At 35.7% G+C, this 14,639-nt stretch overlaps 1 protein-coding gene across 1 annotated transcript in view; it reads right to left on the bottom strand.

The window, feature by feature from the left end:
• The window catches only part of Fancm (FA complementation group M), a 45,462-nt gene extending 30,823 nt beyond the window's left edge, over positions 1–14,639 (bottom strand). Inside the window, exons 1-10 of the mRNA XM_071599296.1 lie at positions 14,429–14,639; positions 13,882–14,330; positions 13,426–13,593; positions 8,434–8,711; positions 7,056–7,202; positions 6,487–6,567; positions 5,150–5,312; positions 4,896–5,038; positions 3,211–3,300; positions 489–638 (exon numbers count right to left, since the gene is read on the bottom strand). Of these exons, the coding sequence (XP_071455397.1) occupies positions 489–638; positions 3,211–3,300; positions 4,896–5,038; positions 5,150–5,312; positions 6,487–6,567; positions 7,056–7,202; positions 8,434–8,711; positions 13,426–13,593; positions 13,882–14,330; positions 14,429–14,484 (1,725 nt within the window). The 5' untranslated portion in view covers positions 14,485–14,639. The remainder of the gene's footprint in view (positions 1–488; positions 639–3,210; positions 3,301–4,895; positions 5,039–5,149; positions 5,313–6,486; positions 6,568–7,055; positions 7,203–8,433; positions 8,712–13,425; positions 13,594–13,881; positions 14,331–14,428) is intronic.

Raw genomic sequence — 14,639 nt, 5'->3', positions numbered from 1 at the left:
TTTTCGGTCTGATCTACCTAAGTGTTGTGAGGCCATAATAACTGAATGAGTATAATGATTACAGTATCATTCAACCTTGGGAGAAAGATTCAGGGCCTGGGGAAGGTCAAATCCAGCCCTACTCACCACCTCCTCTATGCTTGCTGCTAGAAGGGTATTTTAATAAGACAACTTTGGTGGTTCAACGTAGGCCAAAATAAAAAATATTCAAAACGGAAGCTACAAACCATAAAGAGAGTACATGAACCCTATAATTTGAATACATCCAATTGAGAATTCATTGCAAACTGCAAAATCTAGATAGGTGATTCTATGGGCATTCATAACATACCATTTCATAATATTATCATACGTATATTATATGTATTTGTTAGCACAGAAATAGCATGCTGCTAGGGTATGTAACAGAAAAAATTACTCTATTAACAATAATAAATTTTACACTTACACAACATTTTCCTGAAATAAGTTATTAAGACTAGTTTTACCTGACAGAAAATCATGGCCCGTGTTGATTCAAGATTTTTTTGAAAATTTTCAAAATGACCAACTACAATATCCCGCAGATGATTCATTTTTGGGTGACTGGTAATGAAAGAACTTCCATTATTGTCTCCTTTTGTAGCATCAACCATTCCCTAAAACATAGAGAAGTATTCAATTTACACAACTGCCAATGCTACCAATGTTGCAAATTATTACACTTACTATTATTAAGATATTAGTAAAGCATCCTAAATAACATTTATTAAGTAATATACCAGTCAAGGTACGTTTTGGGTGGACGCAACTACAAATTAATTTCTTCTAACAAAACACAATCTAGCAACCTACTCTACATCAAGTCCCTCTTCATCTCTGTGTACTTCCTTCTTCCTTTCATTCCATCTAACATCCCTTCCTGTTCCTTCCTTTCCTCATTTTCCTAACATTCTCTCCTCTATTACAGTCTTCAACATCCCAGGGCCGATCATACGCCCTTCATCCATTTTTCCTGCCTCCATAGGACTTATCCCAACAAACCCCTCTCCTCACCCACCATACCTAGTACGTCCTCATTTGTTTTCTTCTCTGTCCATTTCACCTTCTCTATTCTTCTCCACACCCACATTTCAAAAGCCTCCAATCTACTTCTACCATCCTGCTTCAGTGACCACGTTTCCGTGCCGTACATAACTACCCTCCATATCAAAGTTTTGACAATTCTTTTTTTAACATCCTTGCTCAACGTCCGTGTCATCAATTCCCTCCTCCTTGTGAAAGCCTCTATACCTAGTCCAATTCTTCTTGTTGCATCTCTACTACTTTGACCGTGTTGGTACAAAACACTTCCGAGATGCGTTAACTGTTCTACCTGCTCTGGGTTTTGCCCTCCTATTTTAACGTTTAGCTTAGCCTATTCCATTCTGGAAAATCGAATTTTTTTTGTTTTATTAATATTGATTCTCATCCTGCATTTATCGCACTAAATTTTTAACTCACTCAGCAATGCTTGCACCCCCTTCGCTGACTGACAAACTAAAGCTTGGTCATCAGGGAACCTAACTGATTTTACAAATTCTCCACAGACTTTCTTTCCTACCTCCAGTTCTTCCCATGCCTCTTTAATCATTTCCTCCACATACAGGTTGAACAGCAAGGGTGATAATGGGCGACCCTGCCTTAAACCTCTCCCTAACACTGCCCATCCTGACTTTCCATTCCCCACTCACACCTGAGCAGTCTCAGACATGCATAGGTTGTAGATTAGCCTCCAGTCCCTCCAATCTGTTCCTATTTTCTGCAATATACTCACTAGTTTCTCCAATCCACTAAATCAAACCCTTTTTCAAAATCTAAGAAACAGGCAAATACATCCTGAAATTATTCTATATTCCTTGCAATGGCATCATGCGTGCCTCCCCCCTTCCTAAACCCAAACTGATCAACCCCCAAGTAATTATGTGCCTTACTCTTTATCCTTTTGTTGACGATCCTGAGAACAACTTTGGCTGTGACGGATATCAAACTTATTGTTCTGTAGTCCTTACATGATGTAGCCTTTACCTTTTTCAAAATGGCAACTAACACTGATATCAAGAAGTCTTCCAGCCAGATGCCTTCCTCATAGATACTAGGAATCAGTCCATGCAGTCTCTTCCTCCCACATTTTCCTATACCTTTTCGTAGTTCCACAGGAATTTTGTCAACGTCCATGGCCTTATTTGATTCCATCTCCCTTAATGCCCTTTCTATCTACCTATCTATCTTCATCTACATCATATAGTATTCTCTTTCCATGTCTAACCTTGCTGGCCTAAGTTCTTTACCATACAGTGCTTCTATAAATTCCTTCCATCTCTCTTGGATCGCCCATGTTGGGTGTCGGATGCAGTGCCCATCGAAGACGAGCACCGTATCGGATGCCAGATGACCGCACGAACCGATGCTCAATTGGCCAAAGTGAAAAAAGTTTTGGACTCTGACAGGCGTTTAACCATCACCCTTATCAGTGAGTAGACCGGCCTTTCAGGCAGAACCATCCACACCATTGTAACAAGAGGATCTTGCGACAAGGAAAGTGTGCACGAAGCTGGTGCTGAAAGTCTTGAGCAAAGAACAAAAACTTCGCGGGTGGAAATTTTGCAAGAAATTTTGGACTGCATCCAGGAAGATGAAGATTTTCTCGAAAATGCTATTACCTCAAAAAGTAGCTCAAAAGGAGCCGAAGGATATCAGTTCAACTCCATTGAGGCGGTTCAAGCGGCGACGACAAAGGCTTTCAACAGTATTCCAGAAACCAACTTCCAGCGGGCTTTTGACGAGTGGCAGGCGCGCCAAAGTAAGTGTATCGATGCAGGAGGAATGTATTTTGAAGATTATTAAGTAATTGTGATGATAACTGCAATAAATTTTGATTTTCGGAACTAGTCCTGATACTTATTGCACGGACCCTATTTTCTCTAAATTATCCATCATTTATGTTCATGGGAATGATAATTGAGGTGGTTTCCCATTGCCTTCCTCATTAGTTTTTAACGTGACACCATCACTCAATGGCTGCCCCACTGGAGTCAGACGCAGCCGCCTCAATGGCGAACAGACACTGAATGGACTACCTTTAGTATGGCTCTTAACCTTCAACCTATCTGGTGGCATGGGTCACCCTACTAGGAGCAATTCTCATCAATCCCACCAGCACAGCTATACGGGTCATCGGAATGCACAAACCCTTCCAACAATGACCCTAGTCACCCTAACAAGAACAATCATCCTTACCCCAGCCACCACAGCCCCAGTGGTCATCAGAACTTGCAAGCCCTACCACCACATAATGGATATAATATAATCAATGGAGAAGTAAAAAACAAATCTCTTTTTAGTTATCTCAAATTAAAGCTTATGCATTATCAATAGAAAATGGGCCATGATGTATAAATATATACAGCACAAAAAATACTCACAGATCATCATTGCTGGAACCTATTCCTCAAAATTTACAGCAGAAATAAAAATTTATAAATAGATTGCCTTGAAGGAAATAGTCACCAGAAAGTATCAAATAATATAAATATATACCTTCTCAAGGAAACCCTTGATTATTCAAGATTGATATTCAAGGAATTGGATGGCGGCACTTTGGGGAAACACACACCTCTAGAGTTATCATAAAATCAGAACAACACAATTACAATTTCAATTTTCTAACTTCTGCTAATGTCAAAGTACCATTTGTAAAGGCTGAAACCCCACATCAATGAGAAAATTTCAAGATTTTTTTTAGAAGTAGTCTACCTGCTTAGGGTACATTTTTTATGGTCCCCGGCACTACGCACTACTGGACTCCTAAGCCCTAACTAAAATGACACTATTTTTACACCTCATGCTAAGATAATTCTTTCTTTATACCTTTCTAACTCCTTTATTCCATCTAAAACGCTAACTCTTTCCCTCCCTCAACCTTAATTTCTCAGTAATCTCCCTCTATTACTGTCTTCAGTCCCCATCCATCCACAGGACTTAGAATGTTAGGATGACACTAAAGACAAGGAAATCAGAAAATATAGAGCGGGAGATGGAGAAAGGAAATATAGAGATTTTAGGGCTGTGTAAGATGAGAAGGAAATATAGAGATTTTAGGGCTGTGTAAGATGAGAAGGAAAGATAGTGGGGATTCCTGGAGTAAAAGTTATAGAGCAATATACAGAGGAGGAGAAAAGAAGGCTACAGTAGCATTAGACAAAAAGTATGAAGAAGCATAGTAAAGAGAGAGCAGTAAAGTGATAGCATATTACTAGCAGAACTATAAGGTGAACCATCAAACATGGTCACCACTCAGGTTTACATGCCAACAAGTAATCACAGGGAGAAAGAAATAGGTTATATAATTAATTAGAGGAAATTATTTCTGGTGCTTGTGTAAAGAAACATTTGGTGGTGATGGGCAATTGGAACAGAAGCCAAAGGTAGAGATGGTATTGAGGTAGGAGACTATGGTTCAGGAACAAGGAATACCCATGGGAGGAAGGTCCCTAAGAAAAGAACAGTAAATGTGATCTTTCAGATAAACTGAAGGGGAGAACTTGGAACAATGATTAACAACACTCATATACGATATGATAGACAATATACAAAAAAGTGGTAAAGACCATAATCACAAACACAGAATTGACTTCAGAAGACAAAATTGATGCTGTACAGAGCAACTTTAAAATTATAGCATAAGATTAGGGATAGCATAAAGACACAGTGATTATGAACTATAAATATAAACCAGGTTATTACTCATTCTCAAGAAAACTTTGAGAAATAAGTTTAAATGGTTAAAAACACAATCAACATGCTTACAAATTAAGAGCAGGTCAAATTTCTTGGGTTATGAAAACACTTAAATACTGATCCATAAAAGTACTTGCCTCAAAGACTGAAGTATCAGGAGCTGGCTGAGGCATTGCAGCACCAAATTTACCTTGAAGATGTGATAGCAATGATGAAAGAGCAACATTATTACACAATCTGCTCTTAACCGTTGCTGATCCTTTGTCCCCATTAAGAACAGCTGAAAATATGAATGAAAACATTGGAAAATTATTATAATGAAGATGATTTTAGTAATTTTTTACTTACTAAAAGTAAATCTATATCATTCAGTCACCACCTGTTACTTTACCTTGTAAAGAGCTCATGAATGTTCTTTCTCCATGGGTCAAAAGTAATCCAAGAGCATAAACTAATGTTATACAAGTAGCAAAGTCTCCCTCTATTAGCCCCTTCTCCGAGTAATTCATCCCTTGTGGTGCAGTCTTTCGAAAAGTTTCCCGAGCCAGAAGCAGCTAAAAAATGGGATGTAAAAAATAACTCGTGCAACATAACCTAATGCCATAAATGTCTTTGAATATCTGATAAACTTTCTCTAACAATAAGAGACATTGAAAACCCAATGCTTCTTTAGCCATGGTGAATGAAGTTAAACTTAGTTTGCTCAGCAGGGAAACTTTCTTGAGAAATTTTTTTTTCAAGGTTTATCTCCATGTTAAAGTATCAACTCATGAAAAATATTCAACAACAATTTTAACAATGTAAATAGTATCAATAAAATTTTAATTCCATATTCATTGAAATGGAGGGAATGGAAAATTTTTCAAGAGCTCTTTGCTGGTTATTTTTAACGAGACAAACATAAGTTTTAATGTAAATAATCAGATGAATTTACTTCATGACTTTCAAGAAAAATATCAAAGAGGTATTTCAAATAAATGCAGAACTAGATTTGCATATGGTTACATGAGTGACTTAAGTAGATGTTAAGTAATAATGCACAAGGCTTTGGTTATGTGTTGAACTCCTCAACTGAAAGATTATGAAAGAAAATATCTTCATAAACAGTTGACTAATTAGAAAATATCTTTATAAATTGTAGTAAATGGGACTCGCTATGATGGCTTTTCCGTTTTTAAATGAATACTTAAGTACAGTAGGTAGTGATGATTGCCAACAAGTGGCCAATTTTAAGAGTATTTCACAATAACTTTAAAGTAATAATGACATTTATGTGACAGATTGAAAACAGAAGTAACTACAAAGGGTCAGGGGAGAAGCAGCAATTAATATAAAATAATCAAGGTTCCATTAATCACTCTTCTGATAAAATAATAATAATAATGTCAAGAGAGGAAGATCGACAAAATAAACAAACAATGACTTCAAGAATTACATATCCTAATTCAAAAAGTAGTCCCAAACAAAAACTGAGCAAATTTAAGCAATGAAGTGAAGTGTTTTATGTTAGATTTAGTTCTGAAGGCTGTACCATTTATAAATATTTAATCACTGAATGACACCGTTGAACTACCTCCAGCATCAGATGAACTGTATATTTCAAATACATACAAAATGACATCTACAACAGTACTTTAACCAACCTATTCTGAAGGGTATATATTCTAACTGATAGGAAAAATTAATGATAATCCTTGAGCATAAATCATTCCACAAAAACATACTAACCTGAAATACAGTCAGTTTAGATATCTGTCCACAGCGAAGAAAGTTCCTCTTGGTAAGCCTGCTAATATAACAATTTAATACCTGTAATGTACCCGTAAAAATACAAATTAAAAAGAAATACTGACAATTTTCATAAAGTACATTACAGTGCACATGTAAAATTGTTAGGTAAATAATGGAAATTAAATCTTAGACACAAAGTCCACTCTGAAGCAAAACTTATTTTTATGTTAACACCAAATTATCTGATAATGCTGTGTCACAAATGATATACATCTTTGAATTAGAAAATAAATCAAAGATTCCAACAAATCATTCAAAATCAATCTAAAGTTGAGGTTACTGCAGACGTTGAGTTCAATGCAAATGTAAAACAGCATTGTATCATTAACTATCTTAACCAAATAAACCAAAGAAAATTTCACAGTTGAGTGAATGCGCATATATAATTAAAAAAAAGGGAATCATTTTGCTTTTATAAAACATATTACACTTCATAAATGTAACTATTTGAAAAAGAAGTAACATGCACCTAAAATGATCATAAATATAAATTTGATTTATCTTACCGCAATAAATTTGTCACGAGTTTCAATTAGCTCGGGACTAAGGGGGACAACCACAGTCTCTAAATTACGCTGATGGGTATATGGTGTAACATCTGGAGATAGTTCATCACGAAGCTCCAGCTTTGATATATTTAGTGTTGAAACCACCTGAATCATAGACATAAAATAATTATTTTCCATCAACAAATATAAATATTCTTATACACATGATAATGCTGACAAACACAACTTAATTATATGGCATTCACAAAAAATATATTCTATTTTAAACCTCAGAGCAGTTGCAAAAGAAAAAAATGGTATGCATGAAAAAACTAATAAAATATGTTAACAAACTAATATTTACTTTTGGGATCACAGTGAAATGTCATTATTTTCAAATCCGTGAGACCCAAAACTGGACTGCAAAATATCTAGGCTAGGAAAAAATGAACTTACAAAAACATTATGACAGTTTCACACTTGGCCAGGGAATGCATAATATCTATCTGTAATTCATAATATCTATCTATCTGTACTTTAAATCGTGACAATTTTATAATTTAATGCTTTCATCATTTGAAGGAAGCACTCACTGCTACAACTATTGCGAGTGTTTTGGGACATAACATACGAGGGCGATTTGAAAAGTAAAGTCTCCTATTTTTTTTCATGAAAAATCAAATTTATTCTCAACTTTGTGTACAGCGTTGGAAAGGCTGAGCATTTAGCTATTTTTCTACATAGTCACCTTGACAATCAATCACTTTTTGCATCCTTTTAAGCAGCTTTTTAATACCAATATCGTACCTTTCTCGCGCCACGTCGCAAAGCCAACTGACTGAATTTTCTTGTCCTGCACATTGTCCTAACATTTGAAGTTCCTATTATATCTAATTTGGTCTTCTTCTGCAATGCTGCTGTTGGTTTTGCATTGCAAGGATTTTGTGAAATGACGACCGTGAAAGCCTTGCCTCGCCTGCTGTCGTGCACAACATACAGGCCCTATGGCCAATTATACAGTCCCGTAGCTGACGGGACTTATTTTCACTACACTGTCCATCATAAAAATCATGAGATAAATAATTGTGGTAGATTCCCTTTGTCTTCCTCAATAGTGTTTTTAACATGACACAATCACTCAATGGCCACCCTACTGGGGTCCTCAGCAGCCGCCTCACTGAGGAACAGATGCTGCATGGAGTACTTTTTGTCTGGCTCCTAACCTTTGACCTATCTGGAATGGGTGGCCTTACCAGGGGCAACTGTCATTGCTCCCACCAGCTGAGCTCTAGGAGTCATTTGAATGCACAAGACCTTCCACCATGTCCAGGTTGTAGTCCATGGGAGAAATTCCAGCTATATTCAATGTTAAATAAATTGATTTTGAATAACTCACACTAGCAACAGCTTCTGCATTCTTTCCAGGAGTAGCTGACAGAGCAACAACGCGAAATCGACACTTAGGGTACCGCTCACGCAGACGGAGCAAGCTTCTAAATGACTGGCAGATTGAATGGTTACCAGCAGCACGATGAGCTTCATCAACCACAACACACCGTACCATCTCCCCGGGACAAACACCTGTACCAAGGTCATTGGCAAATACTTGGGGAGTGGCAAAAAAAACACGTTTCTCTTTCCATTCTTTAGCCCTTTGTATTCCATATTTTGATCCTGTAAAACAAAGAATGATATAATTAATGATAGAAGAAACTACAATAACATGAAAATTTATAGTTCTTTACTAAAGACCATTTAGCCATGAATTAAACTCCAATGAGAGCTTTTTGATAATTTAAATAAATTACTTGGGAGGTCATTGTTCTGGCATAGGCAAAACTATCCATAGTATGCACATCTTCAACATAAGAATTGTACAAAGTGAGTAAAAAATTAGTGGATATCATCGTGTATCACAGAAAGTTCCTTTACCAAAACAATAAATAAAATATTGTCACATTTTATCCTTAACAAGGTAAAATAACCAAAAACAATTTCAAAAGCATACAAAACCCCTTGAAAAGACTAAATTATTGAATTTAAAAACAAGCTTCAATGAAAGTTTGAAAGTGCAAATATTAGTTTTAATACAATAAAAAAATCAGATTAATTTCACAGTACACCTCTTTATATTGAAACTTGAAGGACCTTATGACTTCCTATTGATTGCAGAAAAGCTATTCAAGAAGTGGTTTCAAAAGGATGATCTAGTACATACTCTTCTCTTTCCCCATAGGCATTAATACTTCAAATTCCCATGTATTCTGCAAAATTTCTCAAACACTTGATAATATACAGAAAAATAAATCTAGTAGTTTGTAGGTCACCTTTTATGAAGAAGATGACATTTCAGATGATTTAATAGATGGGAGATTTGAATTAAATCTCATAAAATACACAGCAATGAGTTTTAGAGTATCAAAGAGAAACAAAGTTATTCGTAAAAATGCCACAAAGGAACTACATAACTTCGAGCATATTAGACACTCGAGATGAGCAATTCACCTTCCTGGTAAACAAAAAATGTGGCGTGAGCAGCACATAACTTTCTCCAAAATATTTTTTCCTTAAAAAAGGTGGAATAAAAATTGCCACAAACATACTGCAGGGCTCAGGTTTGTTAAACATTTATAATTGTTCCATGAAATGCAAAATGAGAGAATAGTCTTGAAATCAAATCTTTTTAAAGTTTATAATCAAACCCATAGTTATTTCCTCCAGGGGCAACACAGGTTTGGCATCTATACTACAAGGGTGGTCTGAAAAGTTTCCAACCTCAGAAAATTTCAGAAAAAATGTTTAGTATCTTTGTTAGGTCGGAAACTTTTCAGACCACCCTCGTATTAACAGGAATTAATTGATGGTGAAAATCAAATACACGCAAGGACTATACTCAAAATGACAAAATAATCAGCCCATGATCAGAGTTATCTCTACCTTTTCTGTGTGAGACAAAAAATAAGAACAGAATAATAACACTCAATTATTTATAAAGATGATGGTTTAAGTTCTATTCTCATAACTCAATATTTTTATATTTCAATGAGGAAAATGAAATGGTTCTTCCCAGAAATTCATAACAGTTTTAATAAAACTAAACAGTTCTCAGAACTCCAATTGTTTAAACAGTTGTTTGGAGCACCACCATCATTAAAAAAACCCCAAATTGTGACTTCAATTAAGTGAATGTTAGGTTCAGTTCTTGCACTCATAATAAAAACATTAAACATTGAATTGCATGCTGCCCATGCCTCACATGTACACAGAGAGAAATGATTCAGACAGTGGTCAAAACAAGTTCAGGAGACCTTAAAGCATGTACTTCCACTGAAGTCCAGAGGTTGTATTGTTTCACTAAAAATAAAACTACTCCAGAATGCGTATCGAGAAATCATAAGCATGGGTTCATTTTAATAATTTGATTTTTATCCCTGAATATGCTGCATGCAAAATAGCAGCAGCCAAAAGCCTAACCTGCAGCACGTACCTGCACCTACATACAACTCTCCCTCTTATCCCTATTTATGAACCTGCCAGATAGCAACTTAAACATATAAGGAATATCAACCATTCACAAGAATCGGCATATCCTTGCAAAAGATTTAGGCATGACTTCTTAAAAGGGGGGACTCGTGGCAGAGTACAGAGGAAATCAGAAACAGGCATGAATGTTGATCTATTTCCAGGTTGTTATCCATATCAATAATTTTAGAGACACGGATGAGAGAGATGGGTGCACCCCATCTTTCTAATCTTATTTCCATTTAACCATTAACCAAGGTCCTTGTCACAGAATAATATAGACCAAATTAATTTTAATGTATGAGAAAAGGGAATTTAGCAATGAAGCATTGAACTTATTTTTCAAAAACTCTGATCAGCACATCTTGAATCACACTAGCTTGAACACATGGGCACAAATAAACATTAGTAGAATATTATCCTGTATTTTACAAAATCAAGATAATTTACTCTGAACACCCAATGATTATGCCGGATTGACATGATGGGCAATAAGTTGAGTTGAATGCAATATATATGACTTTACCATACCTGCAAGGCCAGTGGTTGATGAAGAAAAGGAAGTAGATCTTATGCAAACAGGTGTTACATTTATCTCAGCAACAAGTAAACTTGCTGGCAGCAATACAGTAGGACTATTCTATCCTCTACCACCTTGGAAAAGCCAAATTCATTGCATGCTCACACATTCTATGGGGTTGAGATAAAATGTGAAATTGGGGCGGCATAGCGTTTAACCTGGATTTGGATACTTGGCTTCTAAAAAAATGTATAGCACACTTGGTAATTGGATCACTAAAGGATGGTGTCCGAACACCCACTGACCAACTCCTGAGCATAGTTTCATGAAGATATAGGTACAAAATTAGTGCAAATAAATTACTCATCATATGCTTAAATTGCATCGACAGAATCAGAGCATATTGCACATCATTATTCAACCATTTACAGTACAGAAGGATGAAAATAAGTCCATTCCTTAAGGCTAAAAAGGTATCAGAAAAAAACTTCTCAAGAGCAGTCAATTAATAAAAAGCCCGGCTATGTGATGAAAAAATTACAATCATAAATCATTTGAATGTCAATAAGAAAAATTGGATAAAAAATCAAGGGGATACTTGACTCCGAACTATTTCATACTTTCTCTTTCTTCAGGATCTTATCAATAGTTCATCATGAAAATGATACCAAAAATACTCCATGCAATTTATAAAAGATTAATATGCATGCGTTATGAAAAAAAATATGCATTATTATACAATTTATGGAGTATTTCTTTATAGATTTATCGCTTTCAACTCTGCTCTCTTGCCCTGGTTCTCAACATGTGTTTATTAACTCTAGGCTGCTATAACACTATCTGTGATCCATGTTTGTCCAGAAAAGAAAAATTAAGAATGGTAAAATCCAAGCCCAGTTCAAGAGTTCACACAAGTAGGCATCCTTAAGCAAAGCTGTCCTTAAGCAAACCCTTCACTCTCTCTGACTTTCTCCCAGACGTCCAAACAGCCCTAGATAACTTTCCATTACAAGCCCTGACCGCAGAATGGTCTTCACAAATATATCAAAAAATATTTTGTTATTTTTTGAAATGTTGCAAAATATATAGAGCATATAAAAATATACAGCAGTAAAAATGACAATGAGTAAAAGTGCACTCCTTTACATAATACAGTATTAGGGTGAAAGTCGGATATATACATAAATAAAGAAGGGACGTGGATATGGGATAGATGAGGATTGACTCCCACGACTGATTAAATAAGGCTAAAAAGAAGGGCAATATGAAAGATAGTGGATTGAATACGCCTATAAATGAAAAGACGTTGAAGAAAACATGTCCTAAGTTTATTGCACTACATTGAAACATGGATGATAGTCAAACCACCAAGCAGAAAAGTGACAGAGGAGTTAACAGTTTGAAAAGAAGGGTATAATCTAGTTTTATCATGTCTCATTTTATGCACTCAATGAAGTAATATTTCATTGTCTTTGACTTTCAAGCTCATGGGAGATGCCCGCAATTCAATTCACTATAGTGGTCTCAAATTGAAAAACCCTGCCAATAAATCATTTTTCACCAGACTGCAGTAACTATTAAGAAACTCAGAATTTTGCATCGTTAATCCACTTCATATAAATCATAATGTAGGTCACCATAATAATTCTTTTTTGTATTGAGTAACATTCGTTAAAAATAAAAATGCCGAACCAATTAAATTAATAATTAATTGCTAGAAATTTGATTACTTGTGTTGCATACATACTTAATATATGCTTATTTAGTGTCATTTCCAAAAATAGTCAAATTACACTGTTTTACTTGCATTTTAACACTCTAGTTTCTACTAGTTTAGAGGGATACAAAAATATTTACCGTAACTTATCGGAGAGACTAGCAAAATTGTGAAGTCCCAAAAATTTTAATGCATAAGATGAGTATACAGAGAATTATTCTAACTTGCATGCAATTAAGACGTCAAATCAACTATTCAATACAAAGAGATAAGACATGAACATCAGCCATTGGTGTGAATTTGACGAAGCTCAAAAGGGAAAAGTTAATAACGACCAGCCATTGAATCAGTCAGCAATGGTTATCTTTCATTTATCCACAAAAACACACTTCAATCCAAGTTTAAGCAAGTGAAATACATATGTGAAATACAACAGAATAAAGCTAGCGTTATCAAGGATTGGAGAGGATATCCCCAAACTCATTAGAAATATCACTACCGCCATCACAGGTAATTATGAACACGTTTATCAGAACCAAATTGGGCATTTAATATAAGGTGCCTTCAATAAATGATGGATAATAAGGAAGCTCACCCAGGTATAAATATATAAGAACTTAACAACATACCAGTAAGTTCAGCCGTGTCTTCCTGAGGTATTCCCATTATGCTATAGCAAGCATGAATTTGCTGTGCAACAAGTGGGCGAGTAGGGGCAAGAAATACGATTTTCCCCATGGGAAACCATCGGTAAAAATTGTACATAACAACAGCAGCTATAAAGGTTTTTCCAAGTCCTACAAACATATAAGCATATATTACAATGTGTAGAGCAAGGGACAAAGGAATTGAATTTTATCAAAAATTGACATTCAGTTAATAGCATTGTCAAGTCTTTATAGAGCTGATATTGAGCTACTATCATTAACAAGTCATTTTTTTCAAGATTAGGGCAGAGAAAATGTGATTTCAGAGAGCAGTGTGGGAAAAAATAAAGGCATTAGAACAATATTTACGTAATTAAGGATGAAGGGCGAATTGTTATCATACTAGCGCAAGCATTTTGCAGAATATTATAGACATACCTGTAGGTAAGCTGACCAGTGTATTGTCAAACAAAGCCGAATGAACAATGTCAAGCTGATATTTTCTGACCGGGAGATTGCATGGATATATCCACCTTCTCCCAGCCTCTATGTCGAAGCCGTCGGCTCCATCATTACCTATTTCACCAACTGAAACATTGGATTGCTTAGGTATTATTTCTCTTTGGAAATAATTGTCCATTAATTTAGAAGAACACTTGTTCTTATTTCTGTCATTATGATGTAACTTCTGGGCTTCTGTCAACTCTCCTCCATTCTTAACAGCGTCTCCAATTTGCACGACATCTTCCAATTGTACTTCATCCCATTCTTCCCAATTATAAGAGTCCTCCACAGCAATTACCTCTTCCTTTTCATCTTCATTTTGGTTATTTCCTGGTTTGCTTTCCGCCTGTGTGAGACGAGGCAATTCCACCTCGTTGTAATGCCTGTTTGTTTGAAAAAATTAATTATCTGTAATTTAAAATACATATATACAACACTACTCCAATGATGAAAAAGAACATCCAATGAATAAAAATATCACCTAATACTTTCTTCCAACGCTCTGGCGAGAATTTCGTCCTCAGTTTCATTTTCCATGGCACCAATCCCTTCTTCCGTTTCCTAAATTTATTCCTGTATTTGACAGAGAATGTCATGGGTTGTCAGTATTGCAATGACACCACTGTTGGTTAATTATAACGCCAACTTTCCTGAAATTTCCGCCTTCATAACAATTGCCGCTTTCCAACAAC

Source organism: Hetaerina americana, unplaced genomic scaffold, assembly GCF_022747635.1.
Source record: "Hetaerina americana unplaced genomic scaffold, ioHetAmer1.1.p SCAF_1, whole genome shotgun sequence".
Taxonomy (NCBI): Eukaryota; Metazoa; Arthropoda; class Insecta; order Odonata; family Calopterygidae; genus Hetaerina; species Hetaerina americana.
This window is presented reverse-complemented; position numbering and strand designations above follow the sequence as displayed.